The sequence below is a fragment of the Neovison vison genome, chromosome 4 (genome assembly GCF_020171115.1).
Source record: "Neovison vison isolate M4711 chromosome 4, ASM_NN_V1, whole genome shotgun sequence".
Classification (NCBI taxonomy): Eukaryota; Metazoa; Chordata; class Mammalia; order Carnivora; family Mustelidae; genus Neogale; species Neogale vison.
Window position 1 is genome coordinate 141157135 of NC_058094.1, and position 18475 is coordinate 141175609.

At 36.3% G+C, this 18475-nt stretch overlaps 1 protein-coding gene across 1 annotated transcript in view; it reads right to left on the minus strand.

Annotated features, from left to right (window-relative positions):
* LOC122904706 (B-cell receptor-associated protein 29) overlaps positions 1 to 17025 on the minus strand; it is a 49044-nt gene extending 32019 nt beyond the window's left edge. The window contains exons 1-6 of the mRNA XM_044245815.1: positions 16952 to 17025; positions 16378 to 16484; positions 12574 to 12674; positions 7891 to 8041; positions 6566 to 6701; positions 1596 to 1704 (exon numbers count right to left, since the gene is read on the minus strand). Coding sequence (XP_044101750.1) covers positions 1596 to 1704; positions 6566 to 6701; positions 7891 to 8041; positions 12574 to 12674; positions 16378 to 16469 — 589 coding nt within the window. The 5' untranslated portion in view covers positions 16470 to 16484; positions 16952 to 17025. The remainder of the gene's footprint in view (positions 1 to 1595; positions 1705 to 6565; positions 6702 to 7890; positions 8042 to 12573; positions 12675 to 16377; positions 16485 to 16951) is intronic.
* Between the last annotated feature and the right edge of the window lie 1450 nt (positions 17026 to 18475).

An 18475-nucleotide genomic window follows, 5' to 3' on the forward strand; every position in this document is an offset into this window, starting at 1 on the left:
TGTGGCAAACAACTTGTTGTTGTCTTTATTTTTGTATCACCCTTCTTACATTAAAAGAGGAATCCATGCCATGACAGGTATGAAAAAAAGAAAGCAAGATTTTGAAACAGTTTTTTATACTAATTAAAGGTACTTTGGAAACGGTCCCTTGCAGTCTTCAAAAGGATTAGCAGCAATATTTTATGCTGGGTAAAAAAAGAATACTGCTTCTCTTCTTAAACATCTAATGTAGAAGGTGGGTGATTACTAAATTTATTTTCATGTAAGTGTGAAAAATTCTTGATCATGTTCCAAATCTTTTGTAATGACACAAGAGACAACAGTACCAGCAATGAATTTTGGACTATACTACATCAACCACATAATGCACTATCTTGTCTAGAAGAGTAACTTATTTTTTAACTTACTGCTTCTAATCATTTTTTTCACTTTAAATAAGAAGTAAGAAAGCTATTAAAGAATTTTATATCATATGAAATATCCTACGGACTTTTGTTTTTACAGAATCAGCTTTTATCTTTGGGCTTTCCATATCAAATTCAAATATATCATGATGAAGTAACCTCTATCCAAATATGATAAATAGATAATCAATAAAGCAAGTTATATTATAAAAAACTTTTCTTAAGCTGAGATCTCTTTAAAAAGTATAAACTTACAAATAGTCTAAAAGTAGATCCTTGATTCAGTCACTGAACATTCTCCAATTTACTTCCAAAATAAAGTGGTGGAAGAGATTTGAAATCGGAGAAGGTCTATGCATTGATCCATTACCTTAACTCTGGCTGGCTGAGAAGTCTGCCACTGTCTGGCCAACATCAAGGAATATCTGTTATATGAAAGGATGTTGTCCAAGGGTCAAGTCACAGATTTTTACTCTTGAGTTTCTTGGGATGACACTGGACTTGGGGTACCTACTTTTCTGTGTTATGTGGCTATAAGCAGTAAGAATTTTTTCTTTGACAAATAAGAAAATGCTATTAGAATTTTTTTTAAGAAAAAAAAAACAAAAACAAAAACAACAAACATAGAAGAAATAGGTGCCTTCCCAAGTCCTGAACTGTAATGTATTTTAGAATAAGCCATTCAAATTGTCAACAATTCCAGATTGTTGCTTACTCTACACAATCAGTATCTTTTCAGGGAATGCATTCCTTATATCTGGCAGGTAGGAAATATTAGGGTTTGAGATAAGCAATATATTTTCCTGTAATCAAAATTGTCCCCCTGCGATTGCTTCTTTCAAAGCAGCGATATACTATGAAGGAAAAATGTCAAAATGTCATTCATTTTCCAAAACTGTATTTACAAGCAACTTTTCAGGAACATAGCTTTTCTGCTAAGGCAGGAACATCTATATTTACAACACAGATCTGAAACACCTACATGTTTTTCTGTATAACAGAGCATGTTTCTCTTGGCCCAAACCATGTTTTATCTTCATATTTGAGCAGGAATTTGTAAATAGGTCACTCTTGGTTATTTTAGCCAGAAGAACATTGAGCCATTAGTTTTGTTTTAGGGAAAACAGTGATGTGTAACCGCATAAAATATCATGCTACACTTTCTACTTCTGCACATGCACACAAAGTTACCATCTGAAGTCTTCTTTAATTCAGTTTTCAGTTTTTCCTGCTCTTCTACTAGTTTTTTATTTTCGGCTTCCAAAATGTGTTCCTCTTCCTTGGCATTGCTTTTCAAGAGCTATCCGAAAAGAGAGTTATAGAAAGAAGTAAGCTTAGACTGCAATAACCACATACTGTTTCAGGAAGTAGGCTGAATAACATATTTAAGATTATTGGTCTTTATTTGATTCTTTATCTTTTTAGTATTCTATAATTTTCTACAATGTACTTTTGCTGGTAGAAACTTGATATTTGGCAAACGAAAAGATTTCTTCTCAGTAAGGCTGAAATCTCTGAAATGAAAATGAGAGTTTTTGGTTGGGCTATAATTAAAATTATGTTTTCAAAAAGTATTTAGGTAAGTAATGTGAATGTCTCCTCCTCCATTAAATGTGTGATGTAAATCTAAGGAAAAAAACAGTTGTGAGGATGGTATTAATTGGTAAACCATTATGTTCCAATTGCAGAGCTGTCTACTCAGACTATTTTTATGCAGACCAATCTGTAAAAAAGGAATAGAAGTCAGGGTGGGGATGGGTAAGTGTATAATGATAGGGCTATCTCTATGCTTGGAATATTCTACCTAATTCTGAATAGTCATTGAATAGTCCCCAAATTAATCTTATTCAGCTAATCTTTTACAATATTTTTTATATTCTAAAATCTATGTGGGCTTTTTTGGGTTGCTGTTGTTAAAGATTTTATTTATTTTAGACAGAACAAAAACAATCATAGAGGGAGAGGGATCACAGAGGCAGAGAGAGAAGCAGATTCGATGCTGAGTGGACAGCCGGATGCCGAACTCAATCCCAGGACTGTAAGAACATGACCAAAGCCAAAGGCAGATTCTTAACTGACTGAGCTCCTCTAGGTGCCCCTCAGTGTGGGCTTTTAAAATGTTTTTTGTATGTTGGTAGATCATCTTCTTTTTTTTTTTTTTTAAAGACTTTATTTTCCAGAGAGAGAGAGAGAGAGAGAGAGAAAGCGTGCGCGAGAGCACATGCAGTAAGAATGGCAGGCAGAGGGAAAAGCAGGCTCCCTGCTGAGCAAGGAGCCTAACACAGGACTTGACTCCAGGACCCCGGGATCATGACCTGAGCCAAAGGCAGACACTTAACTGACTTAGCCACCCAGGTGTCCCTGTAGATCATCTTTTCTGGGCAAAAAAAATTAAGATCAGAATAGTAAAATATTTGACTAAAATAAAAATACCATGAAGTAAAAATTTCATAATCTGTAGGCCTAAAAGGAAACTATCATTGTTAACAGAATTAAGAAACTTACTTATCTTAGAGAAGTTTTAAGATATTTAAGTAACCACAAAAGGCAAATTAAACTAATGTTTGGAAAAAAATATGTATACACTGACATGGGTTATCTGAGTAAATAAAGTGGAAGCAACTTGATATTGATGGTTTCTATAGTCAAATAAAAAACACAGCTCAGGACAATTTTGAACAAAGTGACAGAAAATAATTTCTACTGCCGGGTGATTCCTTTTCTAATGTAAGTGGTATATCCAATAAACAAAACTCACAAAGTTCTACTGAGCATGGGCTACATGTAAATATATTACAATTTTTATAATTAGGTGATATAAGGGAAAAAATGTAAGAGAAACATGGTCTCTGCTCTCATGTAACTCTAGTGGAAAGGGGGACACAAGAGCATAAAAACTGTAATGTAAGATCAAATACAGTTCTATCTTCTATCTTGTTATAATACAGTTTAGGCAGCTTAGAAGGAGGAATTAAAGCTCTCATGAATATATGACCGCAAAGAATTTTTTTAGGAGACAAACACTGAAATACATCCTTAAGCTTAAGAGCCTCTTATCTTCAAAATTTAAAAAAAGAGTAGAAAGAAACAAGTTTTTTTCCCATTAACTCTATAAATTTGTTGCCCACGTCAAGTTCAAAATAATCCAGCTGTTACTTCACTGAATTCAGTTCACACAGTCTCCAGTGATTACCCAAATTGGAAGAGAACCTCTGAGTTGCAGGAATGTTTATACTGACTGCTTGAATTATTATGCCATTGACTTGGAAAAGTTGGATTTGTGTTGGGTCTTGTAAATAACCTTTCATTATTGCACCTGCAAACTTGTCCAGATTTATTATGTGTGACTTGATGCTGGAGAAAGACCAAGAGCCCTGGAACTGAAATTCAATAGCTAGTTACTAGTTACAATAATGCATGTGTTCCCTGTTCCACCCACCTTATACCATAGTGGCGAGTGGCCGGGAAAAAAACAAAACAAAACTGGTAAGAAGTAAAGCTCCATCACTGTTGTTATTTTAAAGCAGTTGAATTAAAAGCTGATTGGTCTTCCATAATTATTTCATTAATTGAGTATCCAAACAGACAGGGGTCTCAGGCAGCATCTACAAGTCATTTTGTAAGACAGCATACAAAGGGCACCAAAAAATGTGGTTAAGAGTATGGATTCTAGAGCCAGGCTGCTTGAATTCAAATCTTAGTTCTGCCATTAATTAGTTGAATGGTTCTGTGCAAGTCACTTAACCTTCCTGTGCTTCCATTTCCTCATATATAAAAACAGATAATAACAGTACCAACCTCATGGGGTTGTTGCAAGAATTAAGAGTTAATACCTTACCGTGAAGGATTTGAAGCAATACCTGGCATAGTGTTAGCTATTATTTATAACCTTGGACATGAGAACATATGAGGTGACTTGCCCTAGATCACAATGCTAATCACTTTTATTAGAGTTAGGACTAAGTTTCTTGGATCTCACAGTAAAAGTGCTTTCCATTAGGTAAGGTGTCTCTGACAGAGAATAAAGAGTTGTTTCCATAGCTAATATTTCAAAATCTATATGAAATATCTCAAAACAGAAGTGATCTTTGATATTCTGACCTCTGGCTTTTCTTGGTCAGTCAGTACACTTTTGGGCACTGACAGTATTAATGTGTAGCTCATGATCTTTCTCTTTACTGTGCGCTAGCTTTATCATGGCATATCTATGGGTCTCTGATGATCTGGGGCCAATGACTGGGACCTTCCAATCAATATAGGAAGCAGAGAACCAGGACAGCATGGAATCAAAGGGGAAGAATAAAACAAACATTTAAAAAAAAGAGAGAGAGAGAAATTGTGGAGGAATCAAAGAATCAGTAGGCATGAAATAAATTTCCTTGCAAGGGTAACTTGTGAAAACAATACTAAAAGAAAAGTGCCAAAATTGTTCTGAGGAAGGTACTTTTTTTGAAGGACAAGATGAATTTAGATATGTTAATTATGGTATATTTGAAAAAAATAATAGTACCAGAAGTTTACAAAAATACTTTCAATTTTCTTAAAGCTGATGAGTAAAAGGAAAACAACTAAAGAATAAGAGGAAAAATCTGTGTTCCGTTAGTAATTAGAACTCATTACTCTAACATGATAGGCATAATTTTAAATCAAGATAGGTACACAATAAGTTTACAAATACAAGGCTGGGTGCTTTTGAGTTTAGCCATCATGTATTAATCAAAGCTTTAAGGGTTTTGTTTTTACTTTCACCATTTTGAAATAAGATGAAAGGACAGAAAATGAAACAAGTAATATTGAGGTACAAAATGAGGCTGATTTTGCTTTTTTTTTTTTTTTACAAAAAAGCAGAAATGACTTTGAACACAGAAATACCAGGAGCTATATTTACTACAAAAGGAAATTTTTATAGCATCTATAGATCAATGCCTTTTCAAAACAAAACAAAACAAAACGAAGTAAAAAATAGAGTGGTTCTTTATTTTACAATACCCCAAAGAAACATTTTTGAATGGTGTTTTATATGAAAAAAGGTATTTCTTTACTTTTTTGCTGTACTGGGAAATAAGGAAGGCATCATTATAAATAAAACATGGGTTCTGAATAGATGACCATTATACCATAGCATCAAACACAATTTTTTGTGCAATGAGGTTTGCCTTATTTAATAGGTTTCTGGAAAGACTTCTATTATATTATGTATTGGCTAATTAATTTCTATAAGAGGCTAGGCTCTAAGACTAAGGTATTTTAATTCCTATTAAACTCAATACTTTTAATATAAATATAATGTAGAATAATACATAATTGACTATTTGCATTTCATTAATTTCTAATAGGAAAATCATTTTATTGTACTATTTTAGGAATGTTTTTAAGAAAATGTATTTCACTTCTGAATGGTTCCACTGATACTTTGTTTTAAGAAGTAGAATTAGCAAAACTTATGGGGCTTAACATGAACACCAAATACTCAAGCTCTGACATCTTATCCCTAAATTTTACATTTAAGAAGAAAATAAAATAATTCTGTGGCTATCATTTTCACACTTGTTCTTTTTATTTAACAGAGAAAACATCAGTTCCTAATACTCACTATGCTTGATTGGCAGGGGAATTACTGCATAGGGTTCTCAAGGAAGGACTATCAGCAGCACAGCCAAATTAAAGACTTTAAATATAAAATATAAATATAAATTATATTAAAAATAATATAATCAGTCTAGCATTAACTACTTTCTACTGCTCCCTACATAAACATTTAAAAGAAAACAAAAAAAATTTAAAAATCAGGCTTAAAAATTATTTAAAAAATAATTTAACTGAAAAGAAAATGGAAACATAGAGCCTTAAAAGGTTTGCTTTAGTTATAAAGTAAAATTAATGGTAATGAAGGAATTAAAATCCATATTCCCAGAATACTGTTTTTTCTTTTAATCATAGGAAATAGGTTCAATGGCATTCTACTACTGAGGGAAACCGAGAACAAACAAATGTAAAGGAGAGTAAGACACTCTGAAACAATCATTTCATAGAACAATATTGTTACTTATGGTTATTTTTGCTTACAAATTACAAAAATACTCTTTTTGATACTGAAAAATAATACCCCTTGGGAAAACTAACAACATTTACACACATTTTTAAAAAGCAAATTTAAATACCCGTTTTAGTCTTTCATTCTCTTCCATGAATTTTTTGGCAGCCTCATTAGTATTTTCTGCTTGAGTTTTAAGTACTCCTTTGTTTGACAGTTCTTTCGCCAGCTGAGTAATAAGGATAACCAGACGTCTCAACACTCTAAACGAACAAAAGCATCGGAGTACTGTATAAGTAACTAATCATTAGAAGCTCGGATTTAAGATAAACAGTCACTGTCAAATGATTCCCTTTTAGGTATGGGTAAGGTGGAGGGAGATAATGTTTAGGGAGGACATGTATACATATGTTCTTTCTTTCTCTCCTTTTTTTTTTTTTTTTTTTTTTAAAGTCTTTCTGTCAAAACAAGCCTGTATCTCATTCCTTTGGAATCTTTGTTATAAGACTAGCACTTGGAAGATAGGTTCAGCAGTACTTGTTAATTTAATCATCTTTTTCCTATAGGTGTTTGGCCAGGAGGAGAAGAAACAATTTCAGACAGTGTGGCAGGGCCACTAAGAGAGGTCATTTTGTTCATTTTATTTTTTTCCCCCTTACCACTTTAATATTTGCTATTTAAAGAGCATTGTATGAGGCTGGCCAAGCCTAAAAACTGCTCATTCATATCAGTTTATGGGTAACTTCCATTGTTAGAAATTAGTATCTTCAAATATTCATTCAACAGGTATTTCCTTGGCTAAGTGTTCGGAATTGCTAAGTGTTAAGCACATGCTGGATACTGGAGACACAGCAGGAAGTGAGACAGAGTCCTTCAAGGAGCTTAGGTTCTAGTTGGGGAAGAAAGAGTTAAAACAGTATTTAACTGCAAACATGAGTGATCCTCAGAAAAATATACATATACAGATACATTCCATGGAAGCATGCTTTGGAGGAGGTGAGGGTCACAAACAAATTCTCCTTGAAAGGGTGTGAAGGATGAATAGAAAGGTAGCCAGGGAAAGAAGGGAATGCTCTGGCAGAGGTTAAACCGGGTGTGAAGATCCTGAAGTAGGAAGGAGTCAGGTAAACAATAGCGAGTCAATAAATATTTGCTGCAAGATTGAATGCGTGAACAGTTGAAGCTCAGGGTGGGTGGAATGTGGTGTGAATGTCCGAGAACAGTGAGCGACAAGGCTCCAGAGACAAGCAGGGGCCAGATCATGCAAGGCCTTTTGGACCCAGCAAACCTATAAGCCATAATGACTATTATTTGGGTATTTCATCTGCATCATTTTGTGAAGATGTTAGTATACTAAACAGCACAGGAAAAAAAAAAGTATGGTATAGGTAGGAAAAATGAGGAAGGGAAACACAAATCATGTTTTAAAATTGTGCTTTTTTAAAAACTTACAGCCAAAAAAATAATGAGAATCCAGAAATGTAAAGATTTCTTTGAGACCTAAAAAGTTTCATCTGTGCATGTTCATAGGCTCCAGGTCTGGTGGTTAAGCCTTTCTCAATGGCAGGTGATGAGGAATATTTCCTTACTTCTCTCACAGCATCTATTAGAGAAAAAGAGAAAACATTACTTTAGGCTTTTAATAATATCAAATTATTATTAAAATGGAAAGCAGTTTCAGAACAATTGAATGGACTTTTCAATAATAGACTTTTGGTATGGGCCCTCTTTTTGTCTTTTCCTCTACTATCCATCCCTGGGAGGGCACCATACTCAAAAGAGATGCTCTGTAAATGGATGTTAGTAGGAATTTTGACTGGAAGAGGATTTTTTAAAAACACTTTATCTAGGACTTATTATCACTGTACTGTCTGTAATCTCTAGCTACACTGCAAACTGTTATCTTTCACTCTTTCAATCCCTAATAGGTTGAGTAAAATCCAACCTACTGACAGTAGCATATAGGTCACCTCCCATTCCAATCAATTCTAAGAGGTTATATATTTTCCTGACTCTACTAGCATTTTATTGTATTATTCCTTCAATACTATCAAATTGTTATGGTAATTATTAAAATAATATTAAGTTATTTAAGGTAATAATATTAAAGTAACATTATTATTAAAATGCTATTAATAATTCATACTAGTAATACTAATATAACTTTACTGAGATTTTAGAAATATTGCATTACACTGAGATTTCCACTGGCATAGGTTAAAATGGAATTTGACCTATGGGGGCATATGCTCCCCCAATGGGCACATGGATGGCATCTGCTACTGGAAACATTCAGAGAGCTGCACTTCTGATGCATTCAGTTCTATTAATTCTCAGAGGTATAGGGGATCTATTTCTTTCTAATGGAAAACAGATTTCAGCTTATTCATATCTATATTTAGTGCATTCTTAAGTCATTGGATCTTGCAGGTCCTAGGTAACTTATCTGCTCCTTATGTGTCTCAAAAACCAGGGGGACAAACAAGTCAGACTGCTTCTTTCATGTTGCCATCAGCACACTTAGAAAAGAGTTACTGCTATAGGAAAGAGATTCCAGTTAGAAACTGAGGCCAGTTAAACAATTATTTTAGTTTTTAAAGATTTTATTTATTTACTTGAGAGAGCGAGCACATAAGAGAGAGCACAAAAGGGGGAAAGGGCAGAGGGAAAAGGAGAAGCAGACTCCCCACTGAGCAAGGAGCCCAACATGAGACCCAAGCTCAGGACCCTGAGATCATGAGCTGAGCTGAAGACAGATGCCCAACTGACTGAGCCACCAAGCTATCCCTATTTAATTATCTTTAAAGCAGCTTTGTTGAGTTATAACTCATGTATCTTAAAGCTTATCCCTTTAAAGCATATAATTCAGTGGGTTTGAGTATATTCACAAAGTTGCATGAACACCACCACTGATTTTTGAATATTTTCATCAACCCCCTCAAAACCCCATTCCCATTCTGCCCCTCCCCTATCTCTTAGCAACTGCCAATCTACTTTCTTTCTCCATGGATTTGCCTATTCTGGACATCCAATACAAAAGCAATCATTAACTTGTGCATTTTGTGCATCTGGCTTCCTTCACTTGGCATGTTTTCAAAGTTCATCTGCGTTGTACCACATAGCAGTATGCCATTATTTTTTATGGCTGAATAACATTCCATTGTGCAGATATACTGCATTTGGTTTATCCATTCGTCACTTGAAGACATTTGGACTGTTTCCCCTTTTTGGCTATTATGACTAAAACTGCTGTGAACATTTTTTCCTCTGTGGTATATGTTACCAGTCTTATATTTGGTTTAATTTTTTTTTTTTTTTTTTTTGCAATTAGAGAGTTGGCTTTTTTCTAGCTTTATAAATTCTGGAACAGTTTAAGCAGCATGAGTAATGCCTATTTTTTCAAAGTGGTAGAATTTCTTGCAAAGCTATCTGGTTTTATTCTTTTCTGATGGGAGTAGCTTTCTTTTTTTTAAAATAACTTTCTGTAATTCTGTGGAAAATTGGTCTGTTTAAATTTTCTGTATCTACTAGAATTCATCTGATAGTTATATTTCTCTACAAAATTATTCATTTCATCTAGGTATTCACATTTATTTGCATAGAGATATATGAAATAGTCTTTTTAAAAAAAAGATTTTATTTACTTATTTGAGAGAGATAAAGCACGTGCATGAGGAGGTGGAAGAGCAGAGGGAGAAGGAGACTTCACACTGAGCCCGTAGCCCCATGGCAGACATGGGGCTTGAACCCAGGACTCTGAGATCATGACCTGAGTTGAAGTAAAGCTTAACTGACTGAGCCTCCCAGGTACCCCAGTCTTTTAAATTATCTTTAAAAATTTTTCTTGAACTTAATGTCTATTTTCTCTTTTACATTTCTCAGATTTCCATGATAATATAGTAAAAGCATACCAACCACTATGAAACAACTAAAAAAAGAAACCCCAAACACAATAGTATTTATGAGTTATTCTAAACAGGCAAGCTAAACTACATAGAAATATGAAGGATCCTTATACTTGTTATTCAGCTTCTTTGGCTTTTAAATAAAAGTAATATTCCTGGATCCATTATGCAGAAATGCTGAAGATTAACCAATAACATCAAAGAAGTTTATTGGGGCGCCTGGGTGGCTCGGTGGGTTAAAGCCTCTGCCTTCAGCTCAGGTCACGACCTCAGGGTCCTGGGATCGAGCCCATGTTGGGCTCTCTGCTCAGTGGGGAGCCTGCTTTCTTTCCTCTCTCCCTGACTGCTTCTCTGCCTACCTGTGATCTCTGTCTTTCAAATGAATAAATAAAATATATATATATATATATATATATAAAAGAAGTTTATAAAGATAAATGGATATACAAACCCAACTAGGGAATAAAATCACCTGTTTGAAAACAAGAAAACTATGTCTGAAAAATGAAAAATGATACAGGGGCAACCAACCATGCACGCGGGGTATGATATGTGGTCAGTTTTCTAGAAACCACATGGGGACAGCTTTTTTTTTCTTTTTCTTTTTGGATCACTCATGGAATCTTTGAAATTCTTGGGATGCGTTTCTGCTGATACTAAACATATTCCTGGGTTTCCTGCTTCTTTCTGCCTATTCCCACCCCTTAAAACACACATACACACACACTTTCAGTTAGTTCTGGCTCCAGAAACATGATCACCTTGTAATGATTAGGTTATTAGAGAAAAAATCAACATGAAAAATGAAATAAATTTCAAAGTAAAATAAAAATGAAACTTGAGTAATCTACTGGTTTTCCACAATTTACACCATTGTCATTCCGGTGCACAAGAACACTGGATTGTGTATTTTACATTCACTACTGCATTTAAACCTTTGAATACCTCAGTGGAGGAGATGTGATTACCCTATTCTGAGATGGAAACACTGAGGCTTAAAGCATAGATCCCTATCTGGCTGCCTTTACCATCCAAGGTCAAAGGTCCTGTATTAATCATCCATGATGTTGCTATTGTCTGAGAATTGATTACCCACTCTGCCCATGGATGTAGGTTCTAGCTAGAGGTCATGGTTCTGCTTTGTGACTCCTCCCCCTGGCCATAGCTTACCAAACAAAGGTTGGATACCTAGTACTAGCTGGCTCATTTATTTTCCTTATAATTGGAATTGATATTCAGAAATGGCTACTAATCCTTGTACATGGCCAGAGTGATGACATTTTTCAGCTATATGGTGCCCATAGCTATATGGGATGAGGATGAATGAAGACCCATGGAGTAATGCAGGGACGTGAAAAGGACACTTCAGTTTCTAGGACAAGTCTCTTCCTGGAATTTGGCTTTCTTCCTTCTCTGAGCTGCTCTAAAACAACTCTGTATTTTATTATTAGTTCCCCTTTCTTGCTCAAGTTAGCTCCAGTTGGTTTCTGATATATGTAACCAAAAAACCCTTGTACTCCGGCTTTCCTTCTTTTTATGGATATGTGGTAGTTTTCAGTCAAACTTCTTATGATAATTTTAGAGTTAAAAGAACACAATACTACAGGTGCACCTGGCTAGCTCTGTCGGTAGAGTGTGCAAATCTTCACTAGGGTCATGAGTCAGAGCCCCACATTGTGTGTAGAGACAACTCAAAAAAAAAAAAAAAATTACAATACTACAGTCAGAAGGAGCTGCAGAAGTGATCGCCTTTTCTCTTTGCATGCAAATGGATAAACCAAGACCAGAGAGATGAAATGCCATTCCAAAAGGCATTTTAGTTAGCTGGTGGCAGAGTTGGGACCCATTTTTCTTATTGTCCTTTAGTTGTTTAGTGTTATTTCTTACAAAGCTGGAGATTTACTTGATAACAAGAGCATACCCTGGGACAAATACTGACATTTTGAAATGAGGCATGAACCCATTCACACATCCTGACACAATCGCCTACTCATACCTCCTCGTTGTTCCCAGTTTTATAAAAAGAAATTCATTTCAGAGGCTGGTGGTATGGAACATAGGAAACATTTGCTCATAAAATGGAGTTAGACGTGGTGGTTATCCCAAGATGAGTCCTGTATAACCTACTTTACATCAATAGCAACATCAACCTAATTGAAAACTCCATGAATTCATTAATTAAAAAAAGCTCTAGAGTTAAGCCTAATCAAAAAAGGAATCCAGTACTTACCTAGAAACAGAACAATCAATAGGACTATAATAGTAAGGAAAGCCTTGTTCCAGAAAGTTGCAATTTTACCCCAGACAGTAAATGAAAAAATCTTCTGCCATCTGTAAAGCAATACAATTACTCAAGGCATTAAAAAAATCAAAAGATTTTGAAATGCTTTGCAAATATTCAATTAACATTTTGGTAACTGCATAGTAAATGAAAAGAATTATAGAAATTTAATTTTTTATGTCATATCAGAGAAATAGCAATTTTCTGAGATGACATAAGATGTCTCATGAAATAAAGAACAACTCTTTCAAGCTGAATGATAATCTGACATTATTTTCTGTCTTGGTTTAAACATTCTACAGCAAAAAATAACTTTTAAAGTAAAGATACATGAATTCTTACAGTAACGTGTTATATCGCTGATAGAAGTTATCACTTTTTATCTTTTTGCTAATCTGGGTAATAACTCAGAAATAACAAAGACCTACTAGTGTAATAATCACCAACATTTCAGGAAAGGGAGTCCAACTCTGCACTATATATTTTTACATAATACATTTCTAACATCTACTCCAAGTAAAAGAATTTTTCTATTTTTATAACAAAGGAATTAAAAAATCACTGAGACATTTCATATATGAGTTACAAAAATCTTAAATAGGTTTACAAATTTTTATGTATGTATATACTCATGTAATTATTACCTAGATCAAGATGTGAACTCAGAGGAAACGAAATGGGGAAAAAAATAGTCTAGAAGGTTTAAACAGCACAAGCAAAGACACAGAGGTAAAATGGATTACAAATGACAAAGAATGACAAAGCAATCCACTACACAACTGGAAAGGTAACAAATTTTGTAAAAGGGCATTTTATTTTATTTATTTGTTTAGAGAAAGAGAGTGTGAACACACATGTGTGTGAGCAGGGGGAGGTGAAGAGGGCAAAGCAGGCTCCACACCCAGTGTGGAGCCCAATGTGGGGTTCAATCTAAAGACTCTGAGATCCTGACCTAGCTGAAATCCAGAGTCGGACACTTAACTGACTGAGTGACCCAGGTGTCCCAGTACAAGGGCATTTTATTTTATGTATTTTATTATTTATTTATTTACATACTTATTTTTTACAAGGGCATTTTATTTTATTTTAAAGATTGTATTTATTTATTTGACACAGAGATCACAAGTAGGCAGAGAGGCAGGCAGAGAGAGAGGAAGGGAAGCAGGCTCCCTGCTGGGCAGAGAATCCAACGTGGGGCTCAATCCCAGGACACTGGGATCATGACCTGAGTCAAAAGCAGAGGCTTTAACCCACTGAGCCACCCAGGTACCCCTACGAGGGCATTTTAAATGAATAATAGATTCGAGGAGACATAAAAGTAATAAGCACCTAATAAAACTTCAAACACAACTTTAAAATGTTTTAAGACTACAACAAATTATTAACTAATAAGTTTGGAAAACAGCCCTAAGTAACAACTTGAAGTTGATGAGGAGAGGGAGACTGATACAGATGCCTCTATACTTCCAAGTTCAGAGATGCTATTCATATTTTTCATTATGAAAATTTTTATATTTCTAGTAAGAGAACATAACTGGCAATGCCTTCATCTACGTCCCAATGCAAATTCACATTTTAAGGGCCAGTATAAAAGGAAACACAAAAAAGACTTCCTACAGAAAAGAACTAGCAGTTTCTAGTTATACTCAATTCAAGGAGGAAATGATAATAGCTATTATATATTCAGTCATTACAATACTATGGTTCTAAGCACTTTTACAAATTTTAGCTCATTTAATCACCACAACCACTATATGAGGTTGGTACTAATATTAACTGTATTTTATAGACGAGGAAACTGGCCAGAGATGGTAAATAATTTGCCCACCGTCACACAGTAACATGCAAAGTTGGGACATACACCCAGGCAGCCAGACTTGTAACTATGTGTCTTTAACCAATGGGTTACGTGAGTAATAGTCAAATTAAATAACCATTGAAGTCTTTTCTTTGACAATATGGTGATATGTATATAAAAGATTAAAAGTATATATACAAGTAGTATACTTGGAGTATCATTTCCTTACATACAATAAGGACAAATTATAAGTGAATTGTTTTCATTTCTGTACATACATAAACATACACATTATTTATATATATATATATATATACACACACATTTTCTTATGTATATTTGTACATGAGCCTATAAATAATTTGTATATTTACATACATATCTATCAAAGAGCTACTTGTATAGGAAAAAAATTATATTTGGCAGGAAGAAAAAGATCCATAATCTATGGACCATTTTCATGCAGAAAATATTGACTACACACACACACGTGTGTGTGTGTGTGTGTGTGTGTTTGCAAATTCTTAGGCCTTATTTATAAATCAGATGTTTATAAATAACATCTTTCCTTTTCTCGAATATAGGACTCTCTTGTTGGAACTACTACCAAAATGCTAACAGGGCATTACAGAGATTTGAAACAAACGAACAGGATAAGCAGCAGCGCAGAAAAAGCACAAGGCTGAAAGCCAGATTCTTGTCTGGAGTCTGCCATGGATCAGCAAGATGACCTTAGACTACTCAGACGATTGAATGAGTGGGTTGGAAAAAAATGATGTCTAATGCTCCTTCTTACCGCATGATTCAATATTTTTTCTTTAGTAAGGAAGAAAGACAAGGCATAGCTGATAGACAAGGACAGAAGTGAGTAGCAATGCAGGTAGGTAAGAAGCAAGTTAAGAAGTGTAAAGACCACATGGGCCCTGAGCCAAAGTAAAAACTTTCATAAATCTTTTCCGGTCATGCGATCTCATTGAATTTATCTCTATGATCTCATTTATGAAAGATTTTCTTTAATGTCATGAGCATGAACAAAGGTGTTGCAACATTTTTATTAAAAGTGCATTTCACCATTCATATTATCAATTTTCTGGATCTAAAACTAACTCCCCAGATGGCAGGTACACTTGTGGTGAGTATGGCATAACCACAGAGAAGTTGAATCACTAGGTTGTACACCTGAAACTAATGCTACATTGTGTGTCCACTACACTAACTGCCACCCCCACAGCCCTCAAACCAAGCCATATTAGTATTATTATAGGGGCAAAGTGAGCCAAGGCTTCAATTTAAATACTCAGTACTGTACTTAAAGACCTTTGAAGGTCTTTACTAAGGAATTAACGCTAATGTATGGTTGTGGTACTTTCCATATTCAGCACTTTGGTACATATTAATTCTGTGTATGGAAAAAAAGTAGTAAAATTACCCGTAAACATAAATGAAACTATCTTTGGGTTACATAAGAACACTAAGAATCATTTACTGGTTTAACGTCTCCTACATTGTTCCACTGCCTCAATGAAACATTTCTGTACCCATGCGTGCTGCTTACCTCATTTATCCATTTCCCTTTTTTTAGTTCACTGTTCCAATTCAGGGCAATAAACAAGGTTAAGTTTGATGACGACATGTATTATAAGTACAACCAACGCTTTATCATATCTGTAATCAACAGAACCAAAAGGGCGGTCCTTTTCCTTTTAGAAGTGAGGGAAACGGCTAATTTGTTTGTACACACAATAAAATGTTTTATATAAAGTGATTTCTTTAATATTATTAGACAGTTCCTAAAGTTGGTGAGTTTAAACAGCACTTTTTAGATAATCAGCATTCAAAACTTTTTAATCTTAAGAAAACTTTTTCCGTATCACACTAAACAGTGTAAGGAGCTAATCATGCTTCCTGTGCTTATTGAAACGTATACTTATTGTAAAGATTTGGAGGTTTCCTACCTCTGAGGAGGAATAAAAGGCAGGCAGAAGATTAAAATAAGTCCTATTTCAGCATAAAGAAAGGTTGCAACTGCCACCCACTGGAGTGTCATTTTTTCTCTTCACACCTAAATAGAGAAACGCTTAAGTTTACTTTGCCGCCTTTCAAAGACCCACTTGGTTAAGGGCGCTGGGGAGCAATGTTTTCGTCCAGGGGACTGACGGGGGTCGGACTTTGCTCTCACCCTAGGCACCCGGCCTGAACTCCCGGCGGGAGGGCCGGGGCGGGGGTCAAGGGTGGGCCGGGAGGCCCGCGTCTCCACCTCCCGAGCGAGCCCTGCGGAACCGCCGAGGAGGCCTGCACTGCACCGAGGATGTGCTTGCCGCCCCCCCGCCCCACCGCGGCGAAGGAGCCTAAAGCTACCTTCCGCTAACGCCCGCGTCCAGGGGCCCTCCCACTCCGCGAACGCGCCGCGGGCTGGGCCAGCTCCCGAGCTTCCACCGCGGAGGGAGAGGCGCGACCCCGCCGCCCTGCGCGGCCTGGCGCTCCTCCCCGCCCCGGGCCCGCCGTTCCCGGGCACCCGTCCGGCCTTACCCAGCCTGCGGCCGGCCTGGCTCCCCGCGCTGCTCCGCGCAAACCGACGCGCGGGACGTCAGACGCCGCGGCGGGGCGAGGGGGGCGGGGAGGGGAACGGTGTGTGTGTAGGGGGGAGGGTGGAGGAGAGCGCCCCACCCCCTCCTTCCCGCCCCCGCCAGCTCCCAAACCGGAACCGCGGGGCGCGAGCCCGCCGAGGTCGCTGGCTGCGTGAGGAGGACGATTAGCAATAATTGTTTTCTAATTGATGGTGGAGTTAGAGGGTGACTCAGACTTTTCGGTCGAATGCTTGGGGTTCCCCAGTCAACTTCAAGAGAGCCGACTTTAAATTTCTAATGAAGTGTGGTTTGGCGGGAGGGGCGCGGTTAACCGACGTTTTCTGAAAGAGCTTCGTGGGGTCCACGGAGGGGCAATGGCGCCGGAGCGGGACGCGGAGTCCGCGGACCTGTTAGAAAGGGGCTCTTTTCCTGTGCTTTCCTGTTCCGTCTTCCGTCCCTAGAAACAGCCGCTAGAGTTAAATGGAAGAGGCAGGATTGCTGGTTGTGCAGCGTTTTCTTTTGAGAACGTGGAAAAATAGGCAGCTTCAAAACATTTTTTTCCTGCTCTGTCTGCAGGCTAGGAAGAGACAAGACACTGGAGAGATGTTTGGGGACTATTTTCCAGGTTTTCGAGTTGCGTGAATACACTTTTTAAATATTGACAAGATATCAGAAATGCAAATGACAGTATGACCCTCCTGGACAATGTGGGAATATTAAGTGAAGTAAATAGATAATTATAGAAGGTAAAAATCCACTTAAGTGGGTGCTTTTTCTTATCATAAATATACTTAATCACACAAAAGAGAAAAACGACTAAATCTAAATTAACTATAAGGAAGGTGGGTTTTGTTTTTGTTTTTTGCTTTTTGCGTTTTAAGTCAAACGCATTTAGGACTCCATGCTCTTCTACACCGGTTCCTTTGAAAGGCCAGGCATCGTCTTCTATGCTGCCGTGCACACACCACTAGTATAATTTGCACACATAAAAATTACAAATTTTAACTATAGCTCCCTATTTGCACATATACTACTTATATCAAATGAAAAATCCAGTTATCTTTAAAAATATGTTAACTGAAAAAGGAAAGTACAGAATGTGTATTTTTTAAAAAGACAGAGCAACACGATGTTTATTTCAAAATGGATTCATTTAATATTGCCAAACAGATAGCTGTCTCCTTATACAGTTCTCATGTTGGTAGTATAGACCAGTATCTTAACTATGGAACTGTTTTATTTTTCATAATTGAGATACTTAATTCTTGCAATGGCACACTCACCATTAACAAAATTCTCTTAGTAACACTCCCAGACCATGGAAGTTAAAATTATTTTAAAAAATTAAAATTATTATCCACTGCTGGAAGGCCTAAAAATATAAATAAATCACTAAAAACAGTATGAAAATTAGGTTTTTAAATTAAAAATTAAATTTCTCTAAGAAATAGTTCAAATATATAATCATCTCCAGGTTAGTTACCAA